General features: G+C 35.7%; 2 protein-coding genes across 2 annotated transcripts; both read right to left on the bottom strand.

Annotated features, from left to right (window-relative positions):
- Window positions 1–1,514: 1,514 nt before the first annotated feature.
- LOC109160492 (protein FAR1-RELATED SEQUENCE 5-like) lies at window positions 1,515–2,597 on the bottom strand. The gene has a single exon (XM_019308779.1). It carries the CDS (start codon window positions 2,595–2,597, stop codon window positions 1,515–1,517), a length of 1,083 nt encoding a protein of 360 aa, XP_019164324.1.
- A 23,991-nt stretch (window positions 2,598–26,588) lies between these two features.
- LOC109160578 (histone H4) lies at window positions 26,589–27,121 on the bottom strand. The gene has a single exon (XM_019308864.1). The coding sequence runs from the start codon at window positions 27,042–27,044 to the stop codon at window positions 26,733–26,735; it is 312 nt and encodes a 103-aa protein (XP_019164409.1). The 5' UTR covers window positions 27,045–27,121; the 3' UTR covers window positions 26,589–26,732.
- Between the last annotated feature and the right edge of the window lie 520 nt (window positions 27,122–27,641).

The following is a 27,641-nucleotide window of genomic DNA, read 5'->3' as shown; positions in this document are numbered from 1 at the left end:
TAGTACCTACAGAAACAAGACCTCTAGTCTCTGGTATATGCTGATGTTCTGTGAGAAAACTGGTGCAGTATTACAGAAAGACGATGCTGAGTTCCCAACATATGCTTATGATCGAGAAGATTATGATTTCGATCAAGAGGTGATCAACTGCATACTTACATTGTTTTTCCCTCTTTTTTTTATTATATAATTTTATTGATGTATTTACAGTTTAGTAACTTTTACGATTTGATGAATGAACAGGTGCCTGACGCTCCTGTTGGAAACTTGGCTAATGAGGATGTAATCAATGAGGAGGCTGCATGATAAGGATGAATATTGACGAAAATATCAAGATTTTTATGCGTATTATGTGACTACTTGTTGTTATTTTCGTCATACAATTTATTAATTAATAAAATTTATATATTATACTTTTATGTCTATTATGTTATCATTAACGCATATTCTACTTGTTTTTTTTTTAATAAAATATAATAAACGCATCTTAGAATGATATTCCGCGCACTTTAATTGGTTTCGCGACGCACATTAAACTTTTGTATTTATTAATAAAATATAATAAACGCATCTTATAATTATATTTCGGGCACCTTAATTGGTTTCCTGAGGCACATTAAACTTTTGGATTTATTAATAATATATAATAATCGCATATTAGATTGATATTTCGCGCACTTTAATTGGTTTCACGACACACATTAAACTTTTGGCTTTAAAAAATCATTTATTTCGATGCAAATTAATTATATTTATATTTACACTCATGTTGTTCTTGTATCATTTTGTCTGCAAATTATTTCATAATCAAATAAACGCACTTTAAGTTTTCCAGTCGCGCATATTAGAATTATCTTTAACGCATCGTATATTAACTAATAATTAAACGCATATTAGAGAAAGAAAGTGTTAAATGTTGTCTTTGTACGCATATTAAGCTTTAATGTCGCGCAAGTTGAATGTTAATCGCTGCATGTAAAGACGTTTACCACGGACCAAAGTTTTTATACATAAATCAACGCACATTCTGTTTCTGTACTACGCACATTAAGGTTTAATGTAACGCACGTTAAAAGTGTAATCAACACATATTAAGAATTAACTGCACGCAGGTAAAGTAGTAATAACACGCACATTAAGCTAGTAGCAGTGATTGTGTAAAAACAAATCAGTGATAAAAACAAAAACAAGTATCTCAATTGTAAAAAGCGTTCTGAAATGAGTTAACTAAGTAGTTGTGTTTCATATTTGCTATCCATTTTCGTTCTCGACTGTAAAGGCGTTGAAAAAATAGTCTGCTATGCCTTTTTCTTACCCTTTTGCTTGTCCTTATTTTTGGGGTTAAGTGGGCAAGTCCTGGTGTCATGGTGATCTCCTCTAACACCACAAAAATTGCACTTCCTGCCCTCTTGTTTTTCAATTGCCAACTCCTTGCTGCTTTTGATGCGCTTGCCGCTGCCCTTGTTCCTTGCCTGTTTCGGTGGAAGTATGTTGATCTCTGAAATTTCCGTTGATCAACAATATGATTCTATAACAGTTCTCCTGCTTTGCTGAGGGGACAATTTCTTCTTTCCTGACAGTAGCAACTGTTTCTGTTCATTAATCACTTGGGAAAATGCAGTCAATTGCTCCATGTTTGAACCTGCCAGATCCATACAACAGTGTATATCAGACCACACTTTGTTCAGCAACATCTTCTTTTCATCCTTTGGTCCATTCTGATCGTAAATCACACCATCTATTTCAAATGTAGCTTTTAAAGACGCATCCTTAGTCCACCGATTAACCACGTACTTCAGAGGGATCTTTTCAAGGTCTCTAAAGACCACAAATATGTGTATACACAACAGTCCAACCATCTCAAACATCTTGCAACCGCATTTGGCCTCATGGTCATTTACGTTGTGCACCACAGTAAATCTTTTTGTTTTTCCATCCATAATATCATAGTGCAACATTCCATCGTCTTCTCTAACACTCAACACCATACATTTGAAACAGGAGGCACATATTTCTTCCTGAACTTGATAGAAAACAGTAATGGTGTAGACGATTGAAGCGTGCATTTCAATCCCCAGAGGCGTCTTCATATCTGGATTGTACCCTTCGTTGTCACTGTTGAGCTTTGCATTTGTGTTACGTTGTGATTTAAGAGCAGTGTCAAAGTTCATCATGAATTCAACTAGGCTTGATTGAGGACCAGTAAAACGGTTGTACGTGTAGTTCTCACTTTCGAAACGAGAAGTTGTCCTGAGTAGTCCTCCCATAAAGACATCTCTAAAATACGCTGGGATCCAATTCTTTCTAGCCTCAAACATAGTTTTAAACCAGTTGTGTTCGACTAAGTTGTACTTTTCCATCAGCTCTCTCCACTGCTTCTCAAAATCAGGAGGTTCCAAAGATGACGTCCAAACGATTGAGTTCAGTTTGTTCCTGAATTCCTCATCCTTGTTCAGCGTAGGATCCACCTTTTCCCCAACTTTACACATGATGTGCCACATGCAATAACAATTCCTGGCTTGCTTGAAAACTGTTGGAATCGCCACTTTCATAGCTGGATCTTGATTGGTGACAATTATTCTTGGTTCCATACCCATTGCCTTTTTAAATTTTTCAAAGAGCCAAATATAGGACTAAATGTCTTCTTTCAACAGTAGTCCAGCACCAAATGTTATACATTTTTTATGGTTATCAACTCCGGTGAAGGGAGTAAAAACCAGATCGTACCTATAAGACAAAAAGCGTCATCACAGTATGCAGGTGTCAAACTGCCGCACTTAGAGAATTATAGTAACGCACAGTAAGTATTAAAATAGCACAAGTATGTAATTTAGGTCTAATTCTGAAAATTCCACATTTGTATTTCAATTCTTTTTCAATAAAACAGTGAACATGTCTAAATCTTAACATGTCTCAACAGATCAGGCAATGCTAAATGTGTATTAATTAATGAAACGTACGCAATAATGTGAATAGAATAGTATATACCTGTTTGTTGAGTACGTGGCATCAAAAGAGACAACATCTCCAAATGCAGCAAAATTCTTTTTTGACATTGGATCTGCCCAAAACAGTCTGCTCATCTGCTCATCTTCATCAACCTCGTAGTCAAAAGCAAATGCAGGGCACATCTCTTGTTTCTTAATAAGATTATGCACCAGTATTTGTGCATCAGCTCCCAATATGTATGCTCTGAGATCCCTTCTGACATTTTTAAAGTCCACTACAGTTGCTCCAACTTCAGAGTAATCCCCCACAATATTACTGTATAAACCGTGTGATTTTGATGCTCCAATATTTGCTTTAGCGCAGTCGAGTATAAACTTCTGGTGAACACTGGAGATGTTTCTATTTCCTTTTAGAAACTGCCTTGCCAGAACCGAAGACATGTTGTGATTATGTTTTTCAATAAAAGTGGTAATTTGGTACCCAGTTGCTCCAATGTACTTAAACATAATCCTAGCTCTGCAACCAGTTCTGTTTGAAACCCTTCGCCGCTTTGGACGGAAAGGACCTTCTCCTGCATCTGCACTTGACTGCGAGGGACAATGTTGAGCTCATGTATTCTTAAATCCTTCTCTGTTGCAAACGATTTTCTTTTGAATTTTTGTCCCGTCACGTGATGTAACGACGGAACTAGACCTCGTGTCAAACCCGACTTTGGCAGCATAATGTTTGTAGAATTCAATACCAGCATCCAATGTTTTAAAAATCATGTCTACTGCTGGTTTGATTTCATCTTCACAGTGAGGAGTCTAATACTGTGTCATTCCAGGAGATATGGTCAATGTATGACCATTGCTGTTGCTGCTGGGACTCAAACTGGGGTTGTTGGTAGATTGAATGTCAATTGGAACTGTAACATATAAGCATGAAGTTATGATCGTGTTGTTGCAAGCCTCTACGTGCGTAATGTGAACACTTAATATGCGTTAAGTTAATCAGATCATTGTCAATATGGAAGATTTATAAAATACTAGAGTATGTGCAGCAAGTGAGAAATTAACGTGTTCCAGGGTAATAGTTAATGTGCGCATGTGTAACAGTTAACATGCGTGAGTGTTTGTTAAAATATTATGTCATTACTTAACGTGCGTCAGAGAGTCCAGTAACATAACATGCGTTTGGAGAGGAATTAATGTGCGTGCGATCAACGTATAACATGTGTGAGGCAAACAGTAATATGTGCATTTTTAAAAATTATCATGCGGCTACCTAATCATCTACGTGCATAAGGTTCTAGGCTCGGATTAATTAAATTAGCTCAGTAATTCGGTGGTTAAGTTGCATGCTTAATGTGCGTGTAATTAATACAAGAATGATGCCAATACAAATGTAGATAAAATTAATTTCAGAAAAGCGACAGAATTTGGGTAATACCTCGATCGAATTCTTCCATTGTTCTTCGGTTGACGTTTTTGATGGGTTTAGGGTTTATTTTGACGAATATGATATTGAACGACGAAGAGAATAGATCTTATTGCCAATACCGTAGAGATCGTAAATTCGTCTGAGATTAGGAAATATAGAAGATTAGGAATCAATGGTGAATTTTGAAAACGCTCGAGGAAGAAGAAGAACAGATTTTTTATTTTTATTTTTAATATAATCAAAAGGACAAAAATGCCCTTAATGAGCAATTCGCGCTTAATTTTTGCTATTAATCTGATTCGTTCGATCAAGAGCTACGTGGGGCTCAGATTTAACCTCATTATTCACGGGAAGGAGTAAATGCACGGGAGCCCTTCCCTATATATATATATTTGAATTTTGAATTTTATAAATTATTATTATGTATATTTCAAAATTTTAGGAATAATTGTGTATATATTTTTAATTTTATAAGTTATTGGATAAATTATGAATTGTTGTGTGTATATGTGGAATTTTATAAAATATTGTTTATATATTATTGTGTATATTTCAAAATTTTAGGAATAATCGTGTATATATTTTTAATTGTATAAGTTATTGGGTAAATTATGAATTGTTGTATGTATATGTTGAATTTTATGAAATATTGTTTATATATTATTGTGTATATTTTGAAATTTTAGGAATAATTGTGTATATATTTTAACTTGTATAAGTTATTGGGTAAATTATAAATTGTTGTGTGTATATGTGAAATTTTATGAAATATTGTTTATATATTTTTATTTTTTAGAAATTGTTATCTATAAATGAGATGGAGGGAGTAGTAGTTAAGAATTAGTGTAGTTGTTATAATTTCTAGATGTGGATGTTCTGTTCATGAACTTCCACACCTATTTATCATATATTCAATTTCAATTATCTTATATACTATAAAACCAAAAGAAGAAGTTGCATTTACTAAAACCTATTCCAATTAATAAGTAATTAAGTATGTGATTCTTATTACAATTCTAATCTTGATGCTAGGTTGAATCAATACTTGGTTGCAATGATAAAAATGATTCATGACTCATTAGCTAGGTAGAGAGAGAAATTAATCGAGTTAAATATATTATTATGTTTTTATGATAATATATTAATGAGTAAATGTTCTATTTCTCGTTTGATTTCACTTCCTTAGGTGAAAATATTTGATTGGTTTATTTTTTGTTAGGCGTCAATCGGGTTAGTTCAGTCCATGTTGCGCTCCTCCTCCATTGTTCTCCGCCGGTCTCGGGTACGCAATTTGTCTATTGTGTTTAGCAAGATTCAATTCACATTGTGTTTGACATGTTCTTTGGTTAGTTAGGATGTATAAGAAAGCATCTAGAATTGACAAATGGTTATTATTATTTTACCTAGATTGGCTTGTACGTGATGGATAAATGCTACTTGTTTGCGTCCATGAAATGCTACCTGTTTGCACTATGTAAACGCTAAAATTATTGTAGTTGTTGTAGTAGTTATTATTATAGAAATTTGTTAAAATAGTGTTAACAAATGTTTAATTAGAGTTATTATTATCTAGATTGGCTTGTACGTGATCAGGGACGGAGGCACCTTAAGGGGTAGGGGGCCTTGCCCCCCCCCCCCCCCCCACCCCCACCCACCCTTACCCTCACCCTAAATTTTTTAGTAAATATGTATGTATATATTGATGTAATAGGGATAAAATACACTTTTGGCCCCCCTCTAATTTTTTTTATAAGAAAAATCTATTATGTTTATATTAAATAAACTCAAAATATATATTAAAGTTCAAATTCATTAAATAAAAAGAAATAAATCAAATAATTAAAGTGACCATTTTTCTTTATTATCTTATTTCTTTTATCAAGATTTTAATAATGAATGGCATCAAGTATACATTTTAATTTTTAAAAAAATCTCCAAATTTGATATATATATGCTTTGGTTTTATTAGTTATATATGTTGATTAATTAATTAGTGATTTATTGTGTGTTTTAATTATTTATTTACATTTTTAAAATATACATTTACTAGTTTAAATGATTAGTTTTGAAAGTGACAAAAATTAATATTGATTATTTAATTCATCTTGATTTTTGTCTTTATCTCTCAAATTTTGAAATATTCAATTAACTAGTAAAATGAATATAAGTTAATTATGAAAAAAATGATGATAAAATAATTGACAAAACTTTTTATTTGATGTTAAGTGAAAATCTATATTTAAATAAATGTTGTTGTTATTGTTATTATTATATTTTGTGTTATGTAACAAAAATTCTAAAGTAACGATCGTACTCATATAATTATGTATTTCATACTTTATTACACATAGTATAATTAGAAATCATTATCAATAATAATCACAATAATGTATGATATATATAATAATATGGTGCAATTAATTATAATGTGAACTAACATTGTAAATTTTTTCTACTACATTGGCCCCCCCAACTCAAGTTTCCTGGCTCCGTCCCTGTACGTGATGGATAAAAGTTGGATGATAGCTAATCGACTTAGTACGGAATACGAAGATGGAGTTAGAAAATTTTTAGACTTTGCAAAGAGTAACCTTCCGAATAGTAATAACATGTGGTTGTGTCCTTGTAAGAAATGTTGTAATCAGAAAAAGTTAGGTGAAGAGGACATATATGATGATTTAATCGTTAATGGGATTAATCCATATTATACACAATGGATTTGGCATGGTGAACGCGATGTGTCTACGACATCTAATGTGTATGTTGACAATGAAGATAATGAGTCTGAAGATCGGTTGGATGAAATGTTTCGCGATGTTGGAGAAGAGTTTACCAATCGGTCAAATGAGTTAGATGAATTATTGAATGATTCAAAACAACTGTTATGGCCGGGGTGTAGTAAATATTTCCAATTATCTGCTATATTAAAATTATTCAACTTGAAAGCAGGGAATGGGTGGAGCGACAAGAGCTTTACTGCGTTACTTGAAATAGTAAAGGACATGCTTCCAGATGGTAATGAACTTCCCAATAGTACGTATGATGCCAAAAAGATTTTGTGTCCAATGGGTATGGGATATACAAAGATACATGCTTGCCCTAACGATTGCATATTGTTTAGGAATGATTACAAAGACTTGCATGCATGTCCAATATGTGGGGCATCTTGTTATAAAACAAGCGAGAATGTTACTGGTAAAGTACGTTTGAAAAGGCCACCAGCTAAAGTTTTGTGGTATCTCCCAATTCTTCCAAGATTTAAGCGCCTGTTTGCAAATCCAAATGATGCGAAGAACTTAACATGGCATGCAGATCAAAGGATTTCTGATGGTAAGCTTCGACACTCGGCTGATTCTTCTCAATGGATAACATTATTTGATAATGCATTTCCTGAATTTGGTCACGAGTCGAGAAATCTTAGACTTGGACTTTGTACTGATGGTATTAACCCCCCACGGGAATCTAAGTAGCAAGCATAGCTCGTGGCCAGTTATGTTGATAATTTATAATCTACCTCCTTGGTTGTGTATGAAACGAAAATACGTATTATTATGTTTGATGATTTCTGGGCCAAAACAACGAGGTCATGATATAGATGTTTGTTTGGCGCCTTTAATTGATGACTTGAAGCAATTATGGGATGAATGTAACACCCCGAAATTTTAAAACTTTTGAAACTTATATAATGAAGGTAAATTCTCATTAAATCCCAAAACATAATATAATGGAGTACGGGGTGCTATGCCACACCTGGGCTAGAGAACCCAGGTGCACAGGCTAACTAACTAATATCCTCGATAATGTAAATACATAAGCATGGCACGCAGCCCGAAAGGGAAAACTATCTACTCTACGCTCCAAATCTCTAGCGCGCTCCAGTGTCTACTGCTCTGTGCCTGAAAGATATCTGTTCAGCGAGAGATGCTGAAATATATATACGAAAAGTCATTTTGAAGCAGGAAGATAAATACTTAGGAGACGCTAGTTTTAAAACCAGGAATAGACTCAACAAATAGGGATAAGCACATTCAACAGTCATAACCGAGCATATAAAGATACTAGCATATATCCTATGGTCACAGATTCACTTCATCTCATTCAAATCCTCATTCCAACTCGTATCTCATCACACACAAGCACACTTTGGTGGCGCCTGAGGACCAATCGCATGCCCATACATGAGGGTCAGCGCATATAGCTCTGACACGGCCCCGCAACACCCTGCCTCGTATCGCAATACGAAGGGGTCGATCGCAACCGACCGATGAACCGCAGCTCATCATAATGTTTGATCGCAACCAAACAGTGGACCGCAGCCCAAAAGTAGTCATCTGACCGCAGCCAGGAATATGAACCGCAGCTCATGTAAAACGTTTGATCGCAACCAAACGGTGGACCGCAGCCCGAGAGTGTAATTCTGACCGCAGCCAGCTTCTGAACCGCAGCTTAGGAATAACCAATTTGATCGCAATCAAATTGGGGTATCATGCACACATAACACATAGCAAGCATATGCAACCCACATTAACACATTGGGAAAGGGGAGAAAAAGTATAACGAAACTTATGCGTGGTCATCCACAAACTAGGAATGATCCTAAGGGGTTCATACTTCTTTCACCTAGGCCAACGGGATACCCATTCCACTAGCATGCAACATATATACATATATAAGACTCGTTTATCCTACGAATGGTACCCGAAACATCAAACTAGACTTTAGGCACGATAAACGGGGTTCGTTGGGACACCACGGGGGTCGGGGAAACATCAAACGGGGAAGCCGGAGTCCCGAAGTGGGCAATTTCCAGCGGGTAGCCGGTGGGTGGTAGACCACCCGCCGGCGACCAGTCTCCGGGCAGCAGGTGCCCGGCGGGCAGTCGCCTGCCCGCCGGCTGCCCGCTGTCGGCGACGACTTTTCCGGGCAGCGGGTAGGTGGCGGGTCCCCCTACCCCCCACTGACTCTTTATCATAATAAACGTCCCGGGATCCGTTGTGGAACCCGAAACCATGCTTGGACACTTTTAAACGCAATTGATGACACCACGTAGACAATTAATGGATCAAAAGCAAGAATCACATAACACATATCCTATCATGACTTCTAAACATAATCAACACCTGAACATACGAAATCCCACCCAATTATATCAAGAATAACACAATACGAAATTCCCAATTTTAACCTATGGCTCTAATCATATTCAAATCAATAAAATCATAGTTCCTCTTTTAATCATCAAACATCAAGATTCATCAAGAACATCACATAATTATCAAGAATCTCTTATCATCGTCAAGATCATCAAGATCACACATAAAATCATCTCACAATCATCAAGAACTTATCATCAATATCATAAATGATTCATCAAGACACAAGTATAGAGAGGAGGCCAAAGAAGATAATTATAGCAAGGAAAATAGGTTTTGTTGAGACATGTGTTACCTCTTAGCCTTAATTAATTTCCTTGGCTATGAAGGGTCTTTCTTTAAGATTCCTTCTTTCTTGATTCCTCCTAGGGGGATTCTTGGAACTCCTTGTGTGGTGAGGGATTATTGTGGTGTGGGTTCTAGGTGCCTCATATGCCCCCTATTTATATACCTAAGAGTCCCTAATTAGGGTTAGTTCTATTCCTTCTAGAACTAGGGGATTGGGTTTAGGGATAAGGGCCCATGGACTATGGTGGGCCTTTTCTTAATTAATTATTGGAATTTAGTCCTTTCTTTTGGGTAATTGATTAAATGATTAATTGGTTTTAGAGACCGTAACACGGGGTGTTACAATGAAGGTGTGTTAGTGTTTGACGCATACCGGAAGGAGACTTTTAAGTTGCATGCAATGCTTTTTTGCACAATCAATGACTTTCCAGCGTATGGAAATCTGTCTGGATATAGTGTCAAAGGTCATAAGGCATGCCCCATATGTGAAGATAATACATGTTATCATCAACTTGTTCATGGTAGATAGACGGTATACATGGGGCATCGGAGATTTCTTGATAAATTTCACCCTTATAGAAAATTAAAAAGGGCATTCAATGGGGTGCAAGACTATACAGATGCTCCACAACCATTGACTGGGAATCAAGTATATGAATGAGTTGAATGCATCAATGTTACTTTCGGTAAGACTCAAAAGCTTAAATTTCAAAGAGGTAAGAGGTCAAAATCTACAAATGAGAAGAGTCCGTGGAAAAAGAAATCTATATTCTTTGATCTTCCATATTGGAAGACACTAGATATGAGACATAGTATTGATGTGATGCATGTGGAGAAAAATGTATGTGATAGTCTGGTTGGAACTCTTTTAGACATAAAAGGTAAGTCTAAAGATGGACTCAATGCTAGATTGGATATGGTTGAAATGTGTATACGGCCTACATTAGCTCCACGTTCCGAGGGTAAGAAAACATATTTGCCTCCCTCTGCTCATACTTTATCAAGAAAGGAGAAAATAAGTTTTGGTGAGTGTTTACGTGGAGTAAAGGTACCAAAATGGTATTCATCAAATATCAGTAGACTTTTTAATATGCAAGATTTAAAGTTGGTGGGGTTGAAGTCTCATGATTGTCATGTCTTAATGCAACAACTATTGCCAGTGGCTGTTAGAGACATATTGCCTAAAAAGTTGAGATACACCATCATAAGACTTTATTTCTTTTTCAATGCAATTTGTGGAAAAGTTATTGATCCAGAAAAATTAGATGAATTGCAAAATGAAATTATTGTTACACTGTATCAGCTAGAGATGCACTTTCCACCTTCATTTTTTTATATCATGGTTCATTTGCTTGTGCATTTGATTAGAGAGATCAAACATTGCGGTCCAGCTTATTTGAGGTGGATGTACCCATTTGAACGGTACATGAAAGTATTAAAAGGTTATGTTAGGAACCGATATAGGCCGGAAGCATCTATTGTTGAAAGCTATGTTGCTGAGGAGGTTATTGAGTTTTGTACTGAATATTTGGCAGGAGTTGAGTCTATTGGAGTTTTTAAGAATCGGCATGAAGGAAGAATTACTGGGAAGGGTACTCGAGGAGTCAAAGTAAATGTTATGCCTCGTGAAGATGTTGAGCAGGCACACTTGTACATCTTGCATAATACAAGTGAAGTCGAACAGTATTTAGATGAACACATGGTGTTGATTAGGGAGCAAAATCCAAAAAGGACAGACGTGTGGATTGTGGGCGAACATAATCGAACTTTTATCAGTTGGTTCAAAAATAAAGTTCTTAAAGAGAATAATGTTTCTGAAACTGTTTCATGGGTAGCACATGGTCCTGGTTTGGATGTCATAATGGATATGACATTAATGGGTTTTCTTTTTATACAAAAGCTTAAAATGAAAAGAGCACTATGCAAAATAGTAGAGTTACTTTGGTTGCAAATTCAATGCATTTCAGTAGTTCGAAAGATCCAAATCCCGTGTTTGCAGAGTTGTCATATTATGGTGTTGTTCCAGATTCTTTGACTGCTGATTGCAAAAAGGCTTTTACAATAGCTCGCCATTTCGAATAGAATCTTGTGATCCATGTGGCTCGTGGTATTATGGGCAAGATTGAGTATGACTTGCACCTTGAAAGTGTGGAGATAATGCGTTTCTTAAGTATGGACATCATCGATGTTTCTCTAGTTCAGTTCTTTATAAGGTAATAATAAGTTCTTTATGATTATTTATGCATTTATAATAGTTTTATATTTATATAATTGGTTGTGTTTGTGAATAGGGGCATTTACATCAATTTTGAGTTGGCATCAAAAGACACGTATGGCTTCCTAGATCCATATTGGATTCAACCAAAAATGGATAATACAGAAGAAAGGAAATCATATATAAATGGCACCATGCAGTATGGGAAGAAAAATGTATATTTAGCCCCATACGTTCTCAAATAAGTTTTAATTACGTTTTAAATTAAAGTGCTTATATATAATATATTTTTATTATATATTATATTTACTTATTTACTTATAACTAATAAATTACTTATTTGTAGTGAGCATTGGATGCTGATGGCGATTTGTCCTAGATTAAATGAAATTTTTTTGTTTGATTCACTTGGTCATGGGCCGCGTGAAGACATTAAACATATAATGGAAACGTATGTAAATTTATATAATGAATTAATATTTATTATTAAACTAGTGATTTCAAATATTTACTATATTTTATGTCTTATATGAATAGGTGTGTGGCTGCAACAAGCATGATGAGTGGAAAGAAACAATCTTGTCCACCGAAATGGACTACATGTTTGGTAAGTACTTCTTTCACTTTGTAAAACATGCAAACTTATTGTTTTTTATTACTTTTTTATAATTTTATTGTAATTCAAATGTAGTGTGCTATACAAAAAGGAAGCACCGAATGTGGTTATTATGTGATGAAATTCATGTGGGAAATTGTTTCCAACAACCTAAGCAAAGGAATGGATAAGGCAAGTAATTTAATAATACATATTTCTTCATCAAATGTTGTTTAAAATATTTGCTTATTTATTATTTTTATTTTTTTTTGAACTTTGTAGATTTTGGAAAGACAAGGAAGATTGCCCTACAACAAACATGAGATTGATGATGTTAGAAACAAGTGGTCTAAGTTTCCTATTGATGAATGGGTTAATAAAACGTTGCTTTGATGTTTATTGGTTTGATGTTAATTAGTAGTTTTGTTGCTTGAATTAGTTGATGTTGATTGTGTTTATAGTAGTTTATGTAGATTGTGTTATTTATATTAATTTTATTTTTAGTAGCTTAATTAGTTTCATGTTTAGTACGTAGCTTGAATTAGTTGATGTTGATGTTGAATGTAACTGCACAGGTTCTGATTGATACAGCAGGTTGGGCTAGAAAGCATAAAACATTTTTAATATAAAAAATATATATACATACATACGACGTCGGCTAATAGGCTATTAGCCGACGTCGTATAATTTTTTTTTTTAAAAATACACATACGACGTCGGCTAATACGCTATTAGCCGACGTCGTATAAATATATATTATTTAAAATAATGATACGACGTCGGCTAATAGCGTATTAGCCGACGTCGTATCATTATATATTATTTAAAATATACATACGACGTCGGCTAATAGGCTATTAGCCGACGTTGTATCATTATTATTATTTTTTTAAAATTATACGACGTCGGCTAATATCCTAATAGCCGACGTCGTATCATTATTTAAAAAAAAAAAAATACATATGACGTCGGCTAATAGTGTATTAGCGGGCGTCGTATCTTTATTTCTTAATTTTAAAATACATACAACGTCGGTTATTTTCTTACAACGTCTCTTTAGTCGACGTCGTACGTTAGCCTACGTTAAATGGGGTCATTTAGCCGAAGTTAAAGCTATTTTCTGTAGTAGTGTGCATATTTTAGTGTGTTCGGGATAATGCGCGAGTAATGTGCACCGGTGGTGGTTGGGTGTTCTGGTTCATGCGTATCAACATTCCAAACATTTATAAATTGTGAGAATTTATTGAATTCCTATGATAACAAATATCATTTGATTTTCGTAACAACTCAATGCTATAGCTTCTTAATGGTTTTTTTATGCTTATGTATTAATCATCTTTGTAATGATTTAGTACTAGTTGTTTTTTCTTTTTCTTTTGTTCTTATATTTAAATTTTTGTTCGTAATTTATTGCCTACATTTATATGTTGGTGTTGTGTATTACACTGAATGCATGTTAGGAAGGAGGTATGTGCGATTCAGATCTTGAGTTTGTGCTTCCGATGTGGTTGCATAGTTTAGTGTGTGCGTTAGAGGACTCCCATATGTGTGCTTATGTTGTTTTTAATTTTTTTTTTTTTTGTTATTGTGATGTACGGAAAATATTGCTTGGGTGTTGGGTGTGTGCGTTATTGTGGCGGAGTGTGGGCGTTACATTTATCAGTTGCTTATTTTTATTCAGTTTTACATTTTTCATACAATATCTACTATGCACTTTCTATCCACTCGAAAATGCAAATGTCTACAAAAAATGTTATTTATGTAGTTGGGTTTTGTTCTTCCAATAAACTTGCACAAGCCAAAAAGAAAACATACGCATGCAAACGCCTGAAAGAGGCAACGCACACACCCTACCACACAAATGCACACACACTAACGCCAACATTAATGCACGACAAATATCAAACACGAAAACTATATCTTCATCATGCTTAAGACTCTTATGAAATTTCATACTTACAATTTGCACACACTAACCTACATAAGCGCAACCACTATGAAACTAAATTTAAAAAAAAATATATTAAAAAACAGATGGTGCCAAGATCCATTACCAGAAATTCGCACACACCCTACCACACAAATGCATACACTAACGCCAACATTAATGTACGACAAACATCAAACACCAACACTATATCTTCATCATGCTTAAGACTCTTATGAAACTTCATACATACAATTTGCACACGCTAACCTACATAAGCGCAACCACCATCAAACTAAATTTACAAATAAAAATAAAAATAAAAATAAAAACAAAAGGTGCATAGTTCCATTACCAGAAATTCGCACACACCCTACCACACAAATGCACACACTAACACCAACATTAACGTACCACAAACATCAAACACCAACACTATATCTTCATCATGCTTAAGACTCTTATGAAACTCCATGCTTACAATTTGCACACGCTAACCTATATAAGCGCAACCACCATAAAACTAAATTAAAAAAAAAAAAAAAAAAAAAACGGATGGTGCAAAGTTCCATTACCAGAAATTCGCACACACCCTACCACACAAATGCACACATTTGCGCACCATTTGCAAGCTCAGTAGGATTGTTGAATATTGTTTCTTTTTGCACGTTAAAATATCAAAATACAAGTATATCTAATTATTACCATTGATAGAATGAATAATATTATGGTAAAGATGTTATTTAAATTATCACTAAAATTAAACACCATCATATAATTACTCTTGCACACGCCATACTACATACACGTACACACCGTCGTACATAATCAACTAAAAATATCAGCTCTCAATGCAAATTATTACTAGTTATTACCTTTAATATTCTACCTAATATTATGCTCAAGATTACAATTTAATACTAACCAAAAATAAACTCAATACTAGAATTACTTTTTAATCCTTATGTTTTAAAAATGTCCATAATTAGTTTAAAAGAATCTTTCAATCTCAACCATCTATGGAAAATGAATCAATGGATATCATGAGATCCCATGATCTCATATATTCTATTCTCTTGATTTTCTTCTCTACTTTTGGCGGTTCCTAATACCTAAATCTCAATTGACAAGTACCATTGTCAATTAAGAATGACAATTCCCAATTCAAAATCTCAAATAACAATTAGCATCTTCGACCAGGACCTTATGCTAATTAGCAATTACCATAATTTTTATTTTTTAATTCAATTTCCAAATCTCAATGAACAGTGTGGTGATATTGATTGAAATGAATTGTATATTGAGCTAAAATTGATTAGAGAGATTTTATCGAAAGAAAAGATAGGGGCAGTGAGTATATTGAATTCATTGAAACAGATGGGTTAGTTGTTTTTTCAAATGCTACTATTGCATATCGAATATTATTGACTTTCCCAATTACTGTTGTCTTTGTTGAAAGGAGTTTTTCAAAGTTGAAATTGTTGAAATCTTACTTACGATCAAGTATGTTGCAAGAGAGACTTAATGGAATAGCTTTAATCTCCATTGAAAATGAGCTTTTGGAAGAAGTTGATATAAAAAATTTGGTAGATGATTTTACGTCTAAATGTGCACGGCGCAGGTCACTTTTTAGATAAAATTTTAGATGTATTTTTTATACAATATTTGTATTTTGATACAACTATTATTTATATATAGAAATTACTTGAATAAAGGATCTCAAATTAAGATATTGCACAAGACCGCAATTTTTATTGGAACGACCCTCTGACAGTGATCCACACATGGGTTGTCCAAAGTACAAACTCATATTAGATACCCACAGACAATAGGGGATATGTTAGCATAATTAACTTTGCACTTGTATAAATGATTCGTTATTGACTTATGGATTAACACATTATGTATTTGATTATTTATTAGTTATTATTGTGTTTAAAAAATTACAAATGCATTAATATATGTTTAAACTATCCAAATTATTTTAGTATACATTTATTACCTTTTTTATATTAATTTTTATTTAATATTAAAACTTTTAAAATTTGACGGGCCCCCGTCAAGGCCCGCGGGCTTAAGTCGGGGCGGGATGGGGCGACCTCCCTCATTCCCGTATTTTGGCGGGCTTTTTAGCCCACCTCTGTCATATGGTGGGTCCCGACCCGTTTTGACAGCTCTACTTATGGAGAATATTCTGTCAAAATCATATCCTGATTGTGGCTTGTCACTAAACCCAAACTCAATCTAGTTAGGGACATAGCAGTGGAACCCATAATATGTCATCTATTCAAAGAAAATGATAGCATTTATTCTGGCAAATCCTTCTAATGAATTGCCGACGACAGAATGAAGTAGTCGAAAGGAGGATTATTCTAGAAGAATGATTCCAGAAGAAAAGCGTTTGGAATGGCCTGATAGGAAAACGACTGTCGAAAGGAGACGACCGAAAGGAAAACACGTAGTATTTTTTTCATCTAAGGTATTTGTATGTTTGTATGTTGGTATCATAAGTTCTTTAAAATATCATGATGGTATTAAAAAATGGGCCTAAAGTCTATGACCTTGGAAATTTTTGTCACAAAAAGAGTAACATAAACAATATATTATTTGTTACAAAAATAAAACAACACAAAAGGAAATTAAAATAAATAACCAAAATTATATACTTAATTCCAGAAAATGGTCAAGAATTTACGTGGGGAGCGTAGCATACTAATGCATTTTGTTCTTTCTTTGGCCTCTAAATCACAAGTTTTTTGCTTGTTGGTAGGCTGATATAAAATGCAGTTCTATCACTTCCCAATTCTTACACAAGAGTAACTATTATTCTTACATCAGGCTATTTTAATTACCCAATCGAAAAATCACAATGGCAAAGGAAAAATAATAGACAAAAAATTGGAACGAACAGTCTGAAATGAAAGCTTATCTTGCGGAAGGAATTACAAACACCTATTGCTAATAAGTAATAATAATCAAACATTATAATATATTCCCAGGATTTATGATCAAACACTCCGTTATTTTTATGGTTATGAAGTTCCTTTACAAGAAGTGGTTATTTTCCTAACAAGCATTAATTTGTCCCCTAAAAATAAAAAATTGCACTTCACAGGAACTTCAATTTATTATTAAGGGAAAAATCGCACTTTTAGTCCCTCAATTGTTTCCAAATGTTGGAAATATCTCCTTGAGCAGCCACTCCTCAGCCTCATTAAGGCAGTTTCTCCTTGAGAAGAGGAGTAGTTGTCTTGGGCAGACTGTTCCATTTATTTTGTCTCTTTCATTTATTATGTCTGTTCCCTATGCTCTTTCTTTTGCCTATATATTGTGTTGTAATCTGATGTTCTAAGTATGAATGTAAGAAATAGAAAGTACTTTCAGTTCTTCTTCAAGCCTTTCAACATGGTATCAGAGCCACCTTTTTGGGGCCTGAAAATTACTCCTGCTTCCAACTGATGAACACTGTTCATCTGTCCATCTTGACGATCTGGTGCAGCAAACCTCTAAAGGAAGCTCCGGCGACTCTGGCCCTCTTTTCCGACCAGCAGAAACCTCCACACGCGCTTCCACGCGCCGCCTCCCTAACTGCCCTCCGACGCCACGCGCCGGCGCGTGACATCATCTCCGGCGACCTTTTCCGGCCAAAATTTCCAGATCTTCTTATCTTCTTGCTGCGACCCTACCCTGAGTTTTTCTCATTTTTCTGACCACTATAGCAGGTGAAGAAATTATTAACAGTGTCCAGAATACTCCTCTCCTAGTTCAAACTAAAGTATATGTTCCAAATCTCTCTGGGAGTTCAACTATCACTACTGAAAAACTTGTTGGGTCCCAAAATTATGAAGATTGGGCATCAGCTGTGGAGCTATGGTTTATGGGTCAAGGGGTGGTTGATCACCTCACTACCACAGCTGAAGAAATTCAGAACGAAAGGAATATTTGGGAGAGAGTTGATACCCAATTATGCAGTTTATTGTGGCAGTCCCTTGCTCCTGATTTAATCCCCATGTTTAGACCTTTCAAAACCTGTTTTTCAGTGTGGAAACAAGCTCAATCTCTTTATACCAATGACATCTCTCGCTTTTACTTCATTGTAAGTGAGATATTAAACATTAAGAAATCAGAAATGTCCATGGAAAAATTTCTGGGGAAAATCCAAGGACTCATGGCTGAATTCAATAAACTCATGCCTATTGGAGGATCACCTGAAGAGCAACTTACTCAACGTGACAAGTTCTTTGTCGTTCTTACTCTTGCCAAGCTTGAACCAGAATTTGAGCAAGTCCGAAACAGTATACTCGGTGATGGAGCTGTGCCAAACACCAAGGAAATGTTCAAAAGACTTCTTCAAGTACATCATCATCAACCATTACTGATCATTCTGCTCTTACTACTCAAAGTCATCATGGTCCCAATAGAGGAAGAGGTCGAGGTAGCAGCCGTGGTGGCCGAGGTGGAGGACGGAATTCTACTACTCGTTTTTGTAATTTCTGCAACAAACAAGGGCACACTCGCGAAGCTTGCTGGAAACTTTATGGAAAACCAACTATGGTTAACATAGTTCAATCTGGAGATTCAAATATTGAGGACTCAAATACACAAGTTATCTCAAAGGCTGAGTATGCAGAATTCTTGCAATTAAAGGCTGCCAAGACAACCATTTCTCCTGACATCTCCCATACTGCTCTTGCTTCACAATCAAACTCAGTTTGGGTTTTAGACTCTCGAGCCACCGATCACATATCTGGTAATCCCTCATTTTTCTCCCAAATTGATTTCTCAGATTCTCTCCCATCTGTTACCTTTGGTGATAGATCAAAGGGAAAAGCTAGAGGAATTGGAAGAGTCACTATACATTCCTTCTCTTTAGACCATGTGCTTTACATTCCCGGTTGCCCTTTTAACTTGATTTCAATTCATCAGCTTACTCATTCTCTTAACTGCTTGGTTACCTTTTTCTCTGATTCTGTGGTTATTCAGGACCGGCAGACGAGGTAGACGATTGGTACGGGGCATGAATCACGAAGACTCTACCATCTTCTATGTTCCACCAAGACCAACACAGCTTGCATGGCTACTCTTTCACCCCTCCTCAACCATTGTCGTCTAGGGCACCTAAACATCAATAAATTAAAACAACTTGTTCCCAGTTTGTCCAATTTAAAAGAAATACAATGTGAGTCTTGTCAACTTGGGAAGCACTCAAGGTCCTCATATCCTAGTAGAGTAAATAGGAGGACTAATACACCATTTTCTTTAGTTCACTCCGATGTTTGGGGACCATGTCGTGTTCCAACCACCTTGGGGTTCTCATATTTTGTTGTCTTCATTGATGATTTTTCTCGATGTAGTTGGGTCTTCCTAATGAAAAATCGTTTTGAAATTTTTGATGTGTTCCAAAAATTCTATAATGAAATCAGAAATCAATTTGGAGTTTCTCTCAAAGTCCTTCGCAGTGATAATGCCAAAGAATATTTTTCAGACTCTTTCACTTCATTCTTTTCCTCACATGGAATACTCCATGAATCTTCCTGTGCTAGAACTCCTCAACAAAATGGTATTGCTGAACGAAAAATTCGTCATCTTGTTGACACAGCCCGCACTTTGCTCATTCACCACAAGGTTCCTAAGAAATTTTGGGGGGATGCTATACTTCATTCTTGTTATCTCATAAATCGAATGCCTTCCTCTGTCTTGCAAGGGAAAATTCCTCTTAATATTTTACTCCCACAGGAACCTCTCTACAAGCTTCCATTACGGGTTTTTGGGTGTACCTGCTTCGTCCATGATTCCTCACCAGGACGAGACAAACTTGATGCCAAGGCAATAAAATGTGTGTTCATTGGGTACTCTCGCCTCCAGAAAGGTTTTAGGTGTTATTGTCCTAAAACACACCGTTTCTATATCTCCTTTGATGTCACATTCTTTGAAACTACCCCATTTTTCCTTTCCACTTCAGTTGAAGAATCTGACTTCTTAGGAAAACCACTTGAAGCCACAGAAATTCTCCCTGTCCCTACTTTCACAGAGCATGTGTCTCCTGATGTTCCTGAAAGAACTACACCAATGCCAACCACTCAAGAAAGACATAGTTCACCATTTTTGTACACCTACCAGCGGCGCAATCGTCAAGGTTCCCAAGAGGATGAATGTTTGGCTGATTCATGTCCCACACCAGCGTTGCCCACTGACACGGTCCAAAATACCACAACAAACTCTCCCATTGCCAGTCGAGTAGGTAAGCGATCCACTCGAAATCCTTATCCTATTTATAACTTCCTTACACAAAAACGATTGTCTTGTGCTTTCATTACCAGTTTATCTACTGTGTCTATTCCCAAAAGTGTCAAAGAAGCATTAACTCATCCAGGATGGAAGCAAGCAATGATTGATGAAATGGAAGCACTCCACTCATCCGGAACTTGGGAGTTAGTTCCTTTGCCTCCTAGAAAAACTGTGGTTGGTTGTAGATGGGTATATAATGTGAAGGTTGGCCCAGATAGACAAGTTGATAGGCTTAAAGCCAGACTAGTGGCTAAAGGGTACACACAAGTTTTCGGCATTGACTACACAAACACCTTTTCACCGGTTGCTAAGATCACATCCATCCGTCTCTTCCTCTCAATGGCAGCCAATCGTCACTGGACCTTGTATCAGTTGGATATCAAAAATTCCTTCTTACATGGGGACTTGAAAGAAGAAGTATATATGGAGCAGCCCCCTGGCTTTATGGCTAGTACTGGAACTAATATTGTTTGTCGCCTCAAACGCTCTCTCTATGGACTGAAGCAATCTTCGCGTGCCTGGTTTGGAAGATTTAGTGATGTGATCCAACAATTTGGCATGATTCAAAGCAAAGCTGATCATTCTGTTTTCTATAGACATCTATTTGGAAAAAGCATATATTTAGTGGTTTATGTTGATGACATTGTGATCACAGGGGATGATATGGAAGGAATAAACGAATTAAAGAAACATTTGTTTCAACACTTTGAAACAAAGGATCTTGGAAAATTGAAGTATTTCCTTGGTATTGAAGTTGCTCAATCCAAACAAGGTATCTACATGTCACAACGGAAATATGCTTTGGATATTCTTGAAGAAACAAGCATGACAAATAGCAAGCCAGTTGATACACCCATGGATCCGAATGCCAAACTTCTTCCCGGACAGGGGGAGCCTTTATCCGATCCAAGCAGATATCGAAGATTAGTTGGCAAGCTATTATATTTGACTATCACTCGTCCAGATATTTCCTTTTCTGTGAGTGTTGTTAGCCAGTTTCTACAAGAGCCATGTCAAAGTCATTGGGATGCAGCTATCAGAATTTTAAGATATGTGAAAAGATCTCCAGGTACAGGATTACTCTACAAAGATCACGGACATACAGAAATTGTTGGTTACACAGATGCAGATTGGGCAGGATGTCCTTGGGATAGGAGATCAACATCTGGATACTGTATTCTATTTGGAGGTAATCTGATTTCTTGGAAAAGTAAGAAACAAGATGTGGTTGCACGATCAAGCGCAGAAGCAGAATACCGAGCAATGGCACTAGGGACTTGTGAACTAATTTGGGTGAAGCAACTCCTCACAGAACTCAATTTTTGCAAATTCGGTCCTATGAAATTAATATGTGATAATCAGGCAGCTTTACACATTGCATCCAATCCTGTCTACCATGAAAGGACCAAACATATTGAGGTTGATTGCCACTTTATACGGGAGAAGGTTGCATCCGGAGACATTGTCACCACATTTGTTGGATCAAATGATCAACTTGCCGATATCCTCACTAAATCTCTTCGTGGACCTAGAATTGATTTCATTTGTAGCAAGCTAGGAGCTTTTGATTTGTATGCTCCAGCTTGAGGGGGAGTGTTGGAAATATCTCCTTGAGCAGCCACTCCTCAGCCTCATTAAGGCAGTTTCTCCTTGAGAAGAGGAGTAGTTGTCTTGGGCAGACTGTTCCATTTATTTTGTCTCTTTCATTTATTATGTCTGTTCCCTATGCTCTTTCTTTTGCCTATATATTGTGTTGTAATCTGATGTTCTAAGTATGAATGTAAGAAATAGAAAGTACTTTCAGTTCTTCTTCAAGCCTTTCAACACCAAATATGCAATGTAATCCCTCATTGTTAATTTTGTTAAATTGTAGCCAATGTAGCCCTGCGGTCAGATTTGTCACTAACTAGTGTTAAAACCATGGACAATTTGGTAATTTCAAAATCCACTAAGTTTTACCCCCAATTTTCTCCTTCCTCCGGCATTGACTTTTCAAATTTGTCACTCACACCGGAATCCATGGTAACGGCAGCGCCGTCGTGGTCGCCGACGACCGGCTGCGGTCCGACAACCGACCGTTCGCCAGAATCTGTAAATTCTAGAAATGTTCTAGAAATGAATTTGACGGTCTAAATGGTTCCAACAACACTTGGGAGTGAGAATAGCGAAAATGTCCAATGAGAGATCGACGGTGGCATGACTTCATTAATCACATAATAATCCTCATAATAATAACAACATATCATCTCCTTTCGTCGTCAATCAAAAAGACAGTGCATTCAAGCAAAACATTTGCAGAGAAACACTCTGAACAACATTCATCATACGTATGACATAATGAAACTGCATAAGTTCTAATTAAAGTGTGGACAAAAACAATTCATACAAACGTATGTATAAAATAGACTAAATGAGAAGGCAAGTAGAGAAGCAAAAGCAAAACAAGAAAAATGAATGCAGAAAATGGTAGCAACTTACAGGGAAAAAAAAAAAGGCAAAGAAATTGGAGAGAAATGTATGTTATGTATATGTAGAATGGAAAAATGACTAAAATGTGTAAAAAGTATCATAACTTTTCCAAAATGTGCAGCTGTTTTTTTTTTTTTTGACAAAAATATGTAAAGTGCGTTTGGGACTTGCGTTTTAGGACACACCTAAAACGCAAGTCCCAAACGCACTTTACATATTTTTATCAAAAAAAAAAAAAAAAAAAAAAAAAAAAAAAAAAAAAAAAAAAAAAAAAAGAAAGCAGCTGCATATTTGGGAAATTCATGGTGCTTTCTACACATTTTAGTCATTTTTACTAGAGTTAATTCCAGCAATAGTCCTCCGATTATAGTGATTTTCCAAAATTAGTCCCCGACTTTTAATTTGGACACTTTAGGTTCCTTGACTTTCAATTTATTTCCAATTGAGGTCCTTTCGTTAGAATACGGTTCATTAGACTTTAAATGAAGGGGTAAACTCGTCCTTTCACATGCCTATGTATTATTCTTCGTATTTCTCCCTTCGTATTTTGCTGTTATACCTTGTAAACATCTCAATAATAGAGGAACGCACATACGAGTAGTCAGCAAATGGGGAACGATGAGGAACATTTTAGGGTTTCGACTAAGATTATCTTCATATATATTGCGTATACAATGGAGAAATACTAAGAATAATACATAGGCAAGTGAAATGATGAGTTTACCCCTTCATTTAAAATTCAATTAACAATATTCTGACGAAAGGACCTCAATTGGAAAGAAATTGAAAGTCAAGGGACCTAAAGTGTCCAAATTAAAAGTCAATGACTAATTTTGGAAAATCAATATAGTCAGAGGACCATTGCTGGAATTAACTCTTTTTACTATGTAGAATAGCGGACAATATATAAGGAAAAGTTATAGCTTATCCGGTGGAAGATTAACATATGAATTAGCCAACAACTCCTCTCACATCTTCTCAATTCAGAACAGGAATGAATGAATGATAGGGAAAAAGTTTTTGAAAGGACAATTGAAGTAAGGACCAAAGTTAACAAATTAGAGAAAAGGACAATTCAAAATAATATACAACAACTTTCAAGACAAATATCTAATCAAACCTAATCTAAAATAAAATAAGCGTAAATTCTGCCAAGGAATATACACAAAAAAATGTAAAAAAAAAATTAAAAGAAGTATGGAGGGAAGGAATGAAATGTATGAAAATGTGCAGCATAGTAAGGGCATTCTCATTAGGAGGATTTTGCACATAATTTAAGAAAAAGTTGATGTGTTGGAGGAGAGAGGAGAGAGAGGGTTGGGATTGTTAGGTTATTTAAGGGATTTTGTCAAATTTTGTAAATTTTGGGGGATTTTTTAGTTTTTTATTTTATTTTTTTTTTCCTTTTTTTTTTCCTTTTTACTCATTTCTCTTTTCTAATCACACCTGTAAAATCTCTTCAAAATCCTACCACTAGACACAGAGCTAGCCCACATTAATAGTGTACGTCTTGTACTCTAAATAGCCGGAGTTTGTACGGCAGCATCGGCAAGGACAAAATAGCCAATTATATTTGTAAAGAACAATTATGAATGCATAAAGTATAAATTATCTTGCCTGAAAAAGTCTTTGAAAAAAATGCAGTGAGCTTTTATATTCTTAGACACGTGTGTGTGGCCAAGTATGAAGGTTGTCAGACTCATTCCATTTATCAATCATTGGTGAGTTCTTCAACAATATAAATAAAGTGTCTTCTCTCCTCTTAAAAATTACCTCTGAGTTCACAACCTCCTTTCTGGCGGAGTGGTTTTAGTTTTCTCACTCCTACCAGCAAACGTCAAGGCTCGATCTCTAGTTGTAACATTATTATTCATTTTTTATTATCAGAGTTATAGTATTTATTATTTATGTATTCTTTGGACCTCCATTTTATACGTACTATTTTGAGTTAACGTCCCAGATAATAAAATTACTATTTTTCTACCCTTATTCTATACTTATACACTCGATTTATAATGTACCCGATTCCAACAAAATCATCATATATTATATAGTACATAGATTTGTTTTAGAATGTGCAGCAACATTTGAAGTGGGGCAATGAGCCACCCTTCAGAGTTGTGAAGTTATTGAGTTCAAGCCTCAGTGGAGGCGTTATTAGCTCTTTGTGTTTCAGTAGGTTGAGAAAGTATATGAACAGATACTACAATGTAATAGAGCTAGTAGCATTCAAAAAAAAAAAAAAAAGAATATAAATTGTATTTTTAAGTTTTAAGAATTTGTGAGTAATAAAAGATCGTTATAAATTATGAATTTTTAGTAGGTAAATTGTGTATATCTTTAGATTTGTGTTTATCTTCAAATTGTGTATATCTTTAAATTGTGTATTGAGTTCCGGGTCCACCAATGTTCTCATCTTCCCTGGGAAGTACAACGGCGGGCACCGCCTCAAGCTCTGCAACCTCAGGCCTCGCCATGTTTCCCGGCGAGGAGAATGTTTACGTACGACGTTCACCAGCCCGGAAATGCCAGACCATTTCTCCCCTGCGGCCAAGGATTTCTTGAATATGTGAAAAGCGAGAGACATCAGACAAAGATGGACGGTGGAGAAGCTAAGCAAGTGAGGGAGGAGAAAAGCAAGGTAATGAAAATACAAATTCACCCTCTAAACTAACGGTAAGAGACGGATGAATAACAGAAGGATTGTTCTTGGAACAAATTAGAAAGTTAAGTGTCTTTTTTGTCCAAATTAAAAGTCAATGACCTATTTTGGAAAATCTCTATAGTCGAGGGACCATTGCTGGAATTAACTTGAACATAATATGTCAAGGTTCATGAAAATTATTCCATTCCTAAAAACCAAGCATATTGTCCAAAATTTTGACCTATAACTCTAACCTAGTAAGTTGGCCACTATTTAACAAAATTGTAATATCTAAACCAAATTTAGTATATATAAATATTTTTAGTATTTAAAAAAAAAAAAAAAAAAAAAAAATTGCTTATGCAGTGCTGTGCTTCTTTGATTGCTCATTTACAGATTGTATGAAGAACATGGATTGGCACTAAACAAAAAGTTGCTGTTATTAGTTCTTCAGGATACTGGTGCACCCAGTGGCTTATTATAATGTCCTCTATTTTACTCCTTAGGTGTCTGATTCAACTTCATCTATAATAAATGATGATCGCTGAACAACTTTTTCATTGATCATCTTAAATATATTATGGATTGCAACCAAGAATAACATAGAAAATAAAATTAGAAGATTGAGAATTCAAAAGAACAGAAAGTCATTGGATTTAAATCAGATTAACATTGTAACAGTCATCAATCGCAGATTGATTCAGAATAGAACGCCCAATTCAACCCTAATCATCAATCCTAGACCTAATTAACACCAAAATATACACCGCTGAAACTAAAATCTAACCGCCGAATCCGTACAGAGTACGGCCCTGTCTCTTGAGAGCATAGACGACGTCCATTGCGGTGACCGTCTTCCGGCGAGCGTGCTCGGTGTAGGTAACAGCGTCGCGGATGACATTCTCGAGGAAGATCTTGAGGACACCGCGAGTCTCCTCGTAGATGAGGCCGGAGATACGCTTCACTCCACCACGGCGAGCCAGACGGCGAATGGCCGGCTTCGTGATGCCTTGGATGTTGTCCCGGAGGACCTTACGGTGTCGTTTCGCTCCTCCCTTTCCCAAACCCTTACCGCCCTTTCCACGCCCAGACATCTTCGAAAATTTCTTCTCTTCTTCGCTTAGGAAATCTGACCTTTCAAACAATTTTGATTGCTCTGTAAAATAATTAAGATTTAGGAAGGTTTATAAAAGGAAGTGAAGTCGAGGACAACCGTTGGATTGGTGATGGTAATTGACGGTGAGAGATGGAGATCTGTGTGATGCGGATTAAAGCACTTTACGCCGTTGATAGCATGTCAATCGACGGTGTAGAGATTTCTTCTTGCGTGATGACGCAGATCGTGGTTTTTTTGGAAGCCTGAGGTGATCCCTCGTGTTTGGATTTTGAATTTGGGAACGAAGTAAGGGGGTATTTGGTTGGATATAATTTGTTTGTAAATTGAATTGTAATTCAATATAAGGCTTCAATTACAGTGTTTGGTTGGAGAGAATTGCAATTTAATATTTTTGGAAAAGGAAAAAGTGTAAGAAATGACAAAGAATATATTTGATGATTATTATTATTGTTATTGTTATTATACCAGGACATTTTAGTTTTTATACTACTTTTTCCTTCTTATCCCCAATAATTCTATTCTTCCCTACCAAACAATGTAATTTGAATTCCTACATTATTCATACCTCTTTTCC

The sequence above is a fragment of the Ipomoea nil genome, unplaced genomic scaffold, assembly GCF_001879475.1.
Source record: "Ipomoea nil cultivar Tokyo-kokei standard unplaced genomic scaffold, Asagao_1.1 scaffold2848, whole genome shotgun sequence".
Classification (NCBI taxonomy): domain Eukaryota; kingdom Viridiplantae; phylum Streptophyta; class Magnoliopsida; order Solanales; family Convolvulaceae; genus Ipomoea; species Ipomoea nil.
The sequence above is the reverse complement of the archived record's forward strand: the minus strand, read 5'-3'. Positions and strand labels throughout refer to the sequence as shown.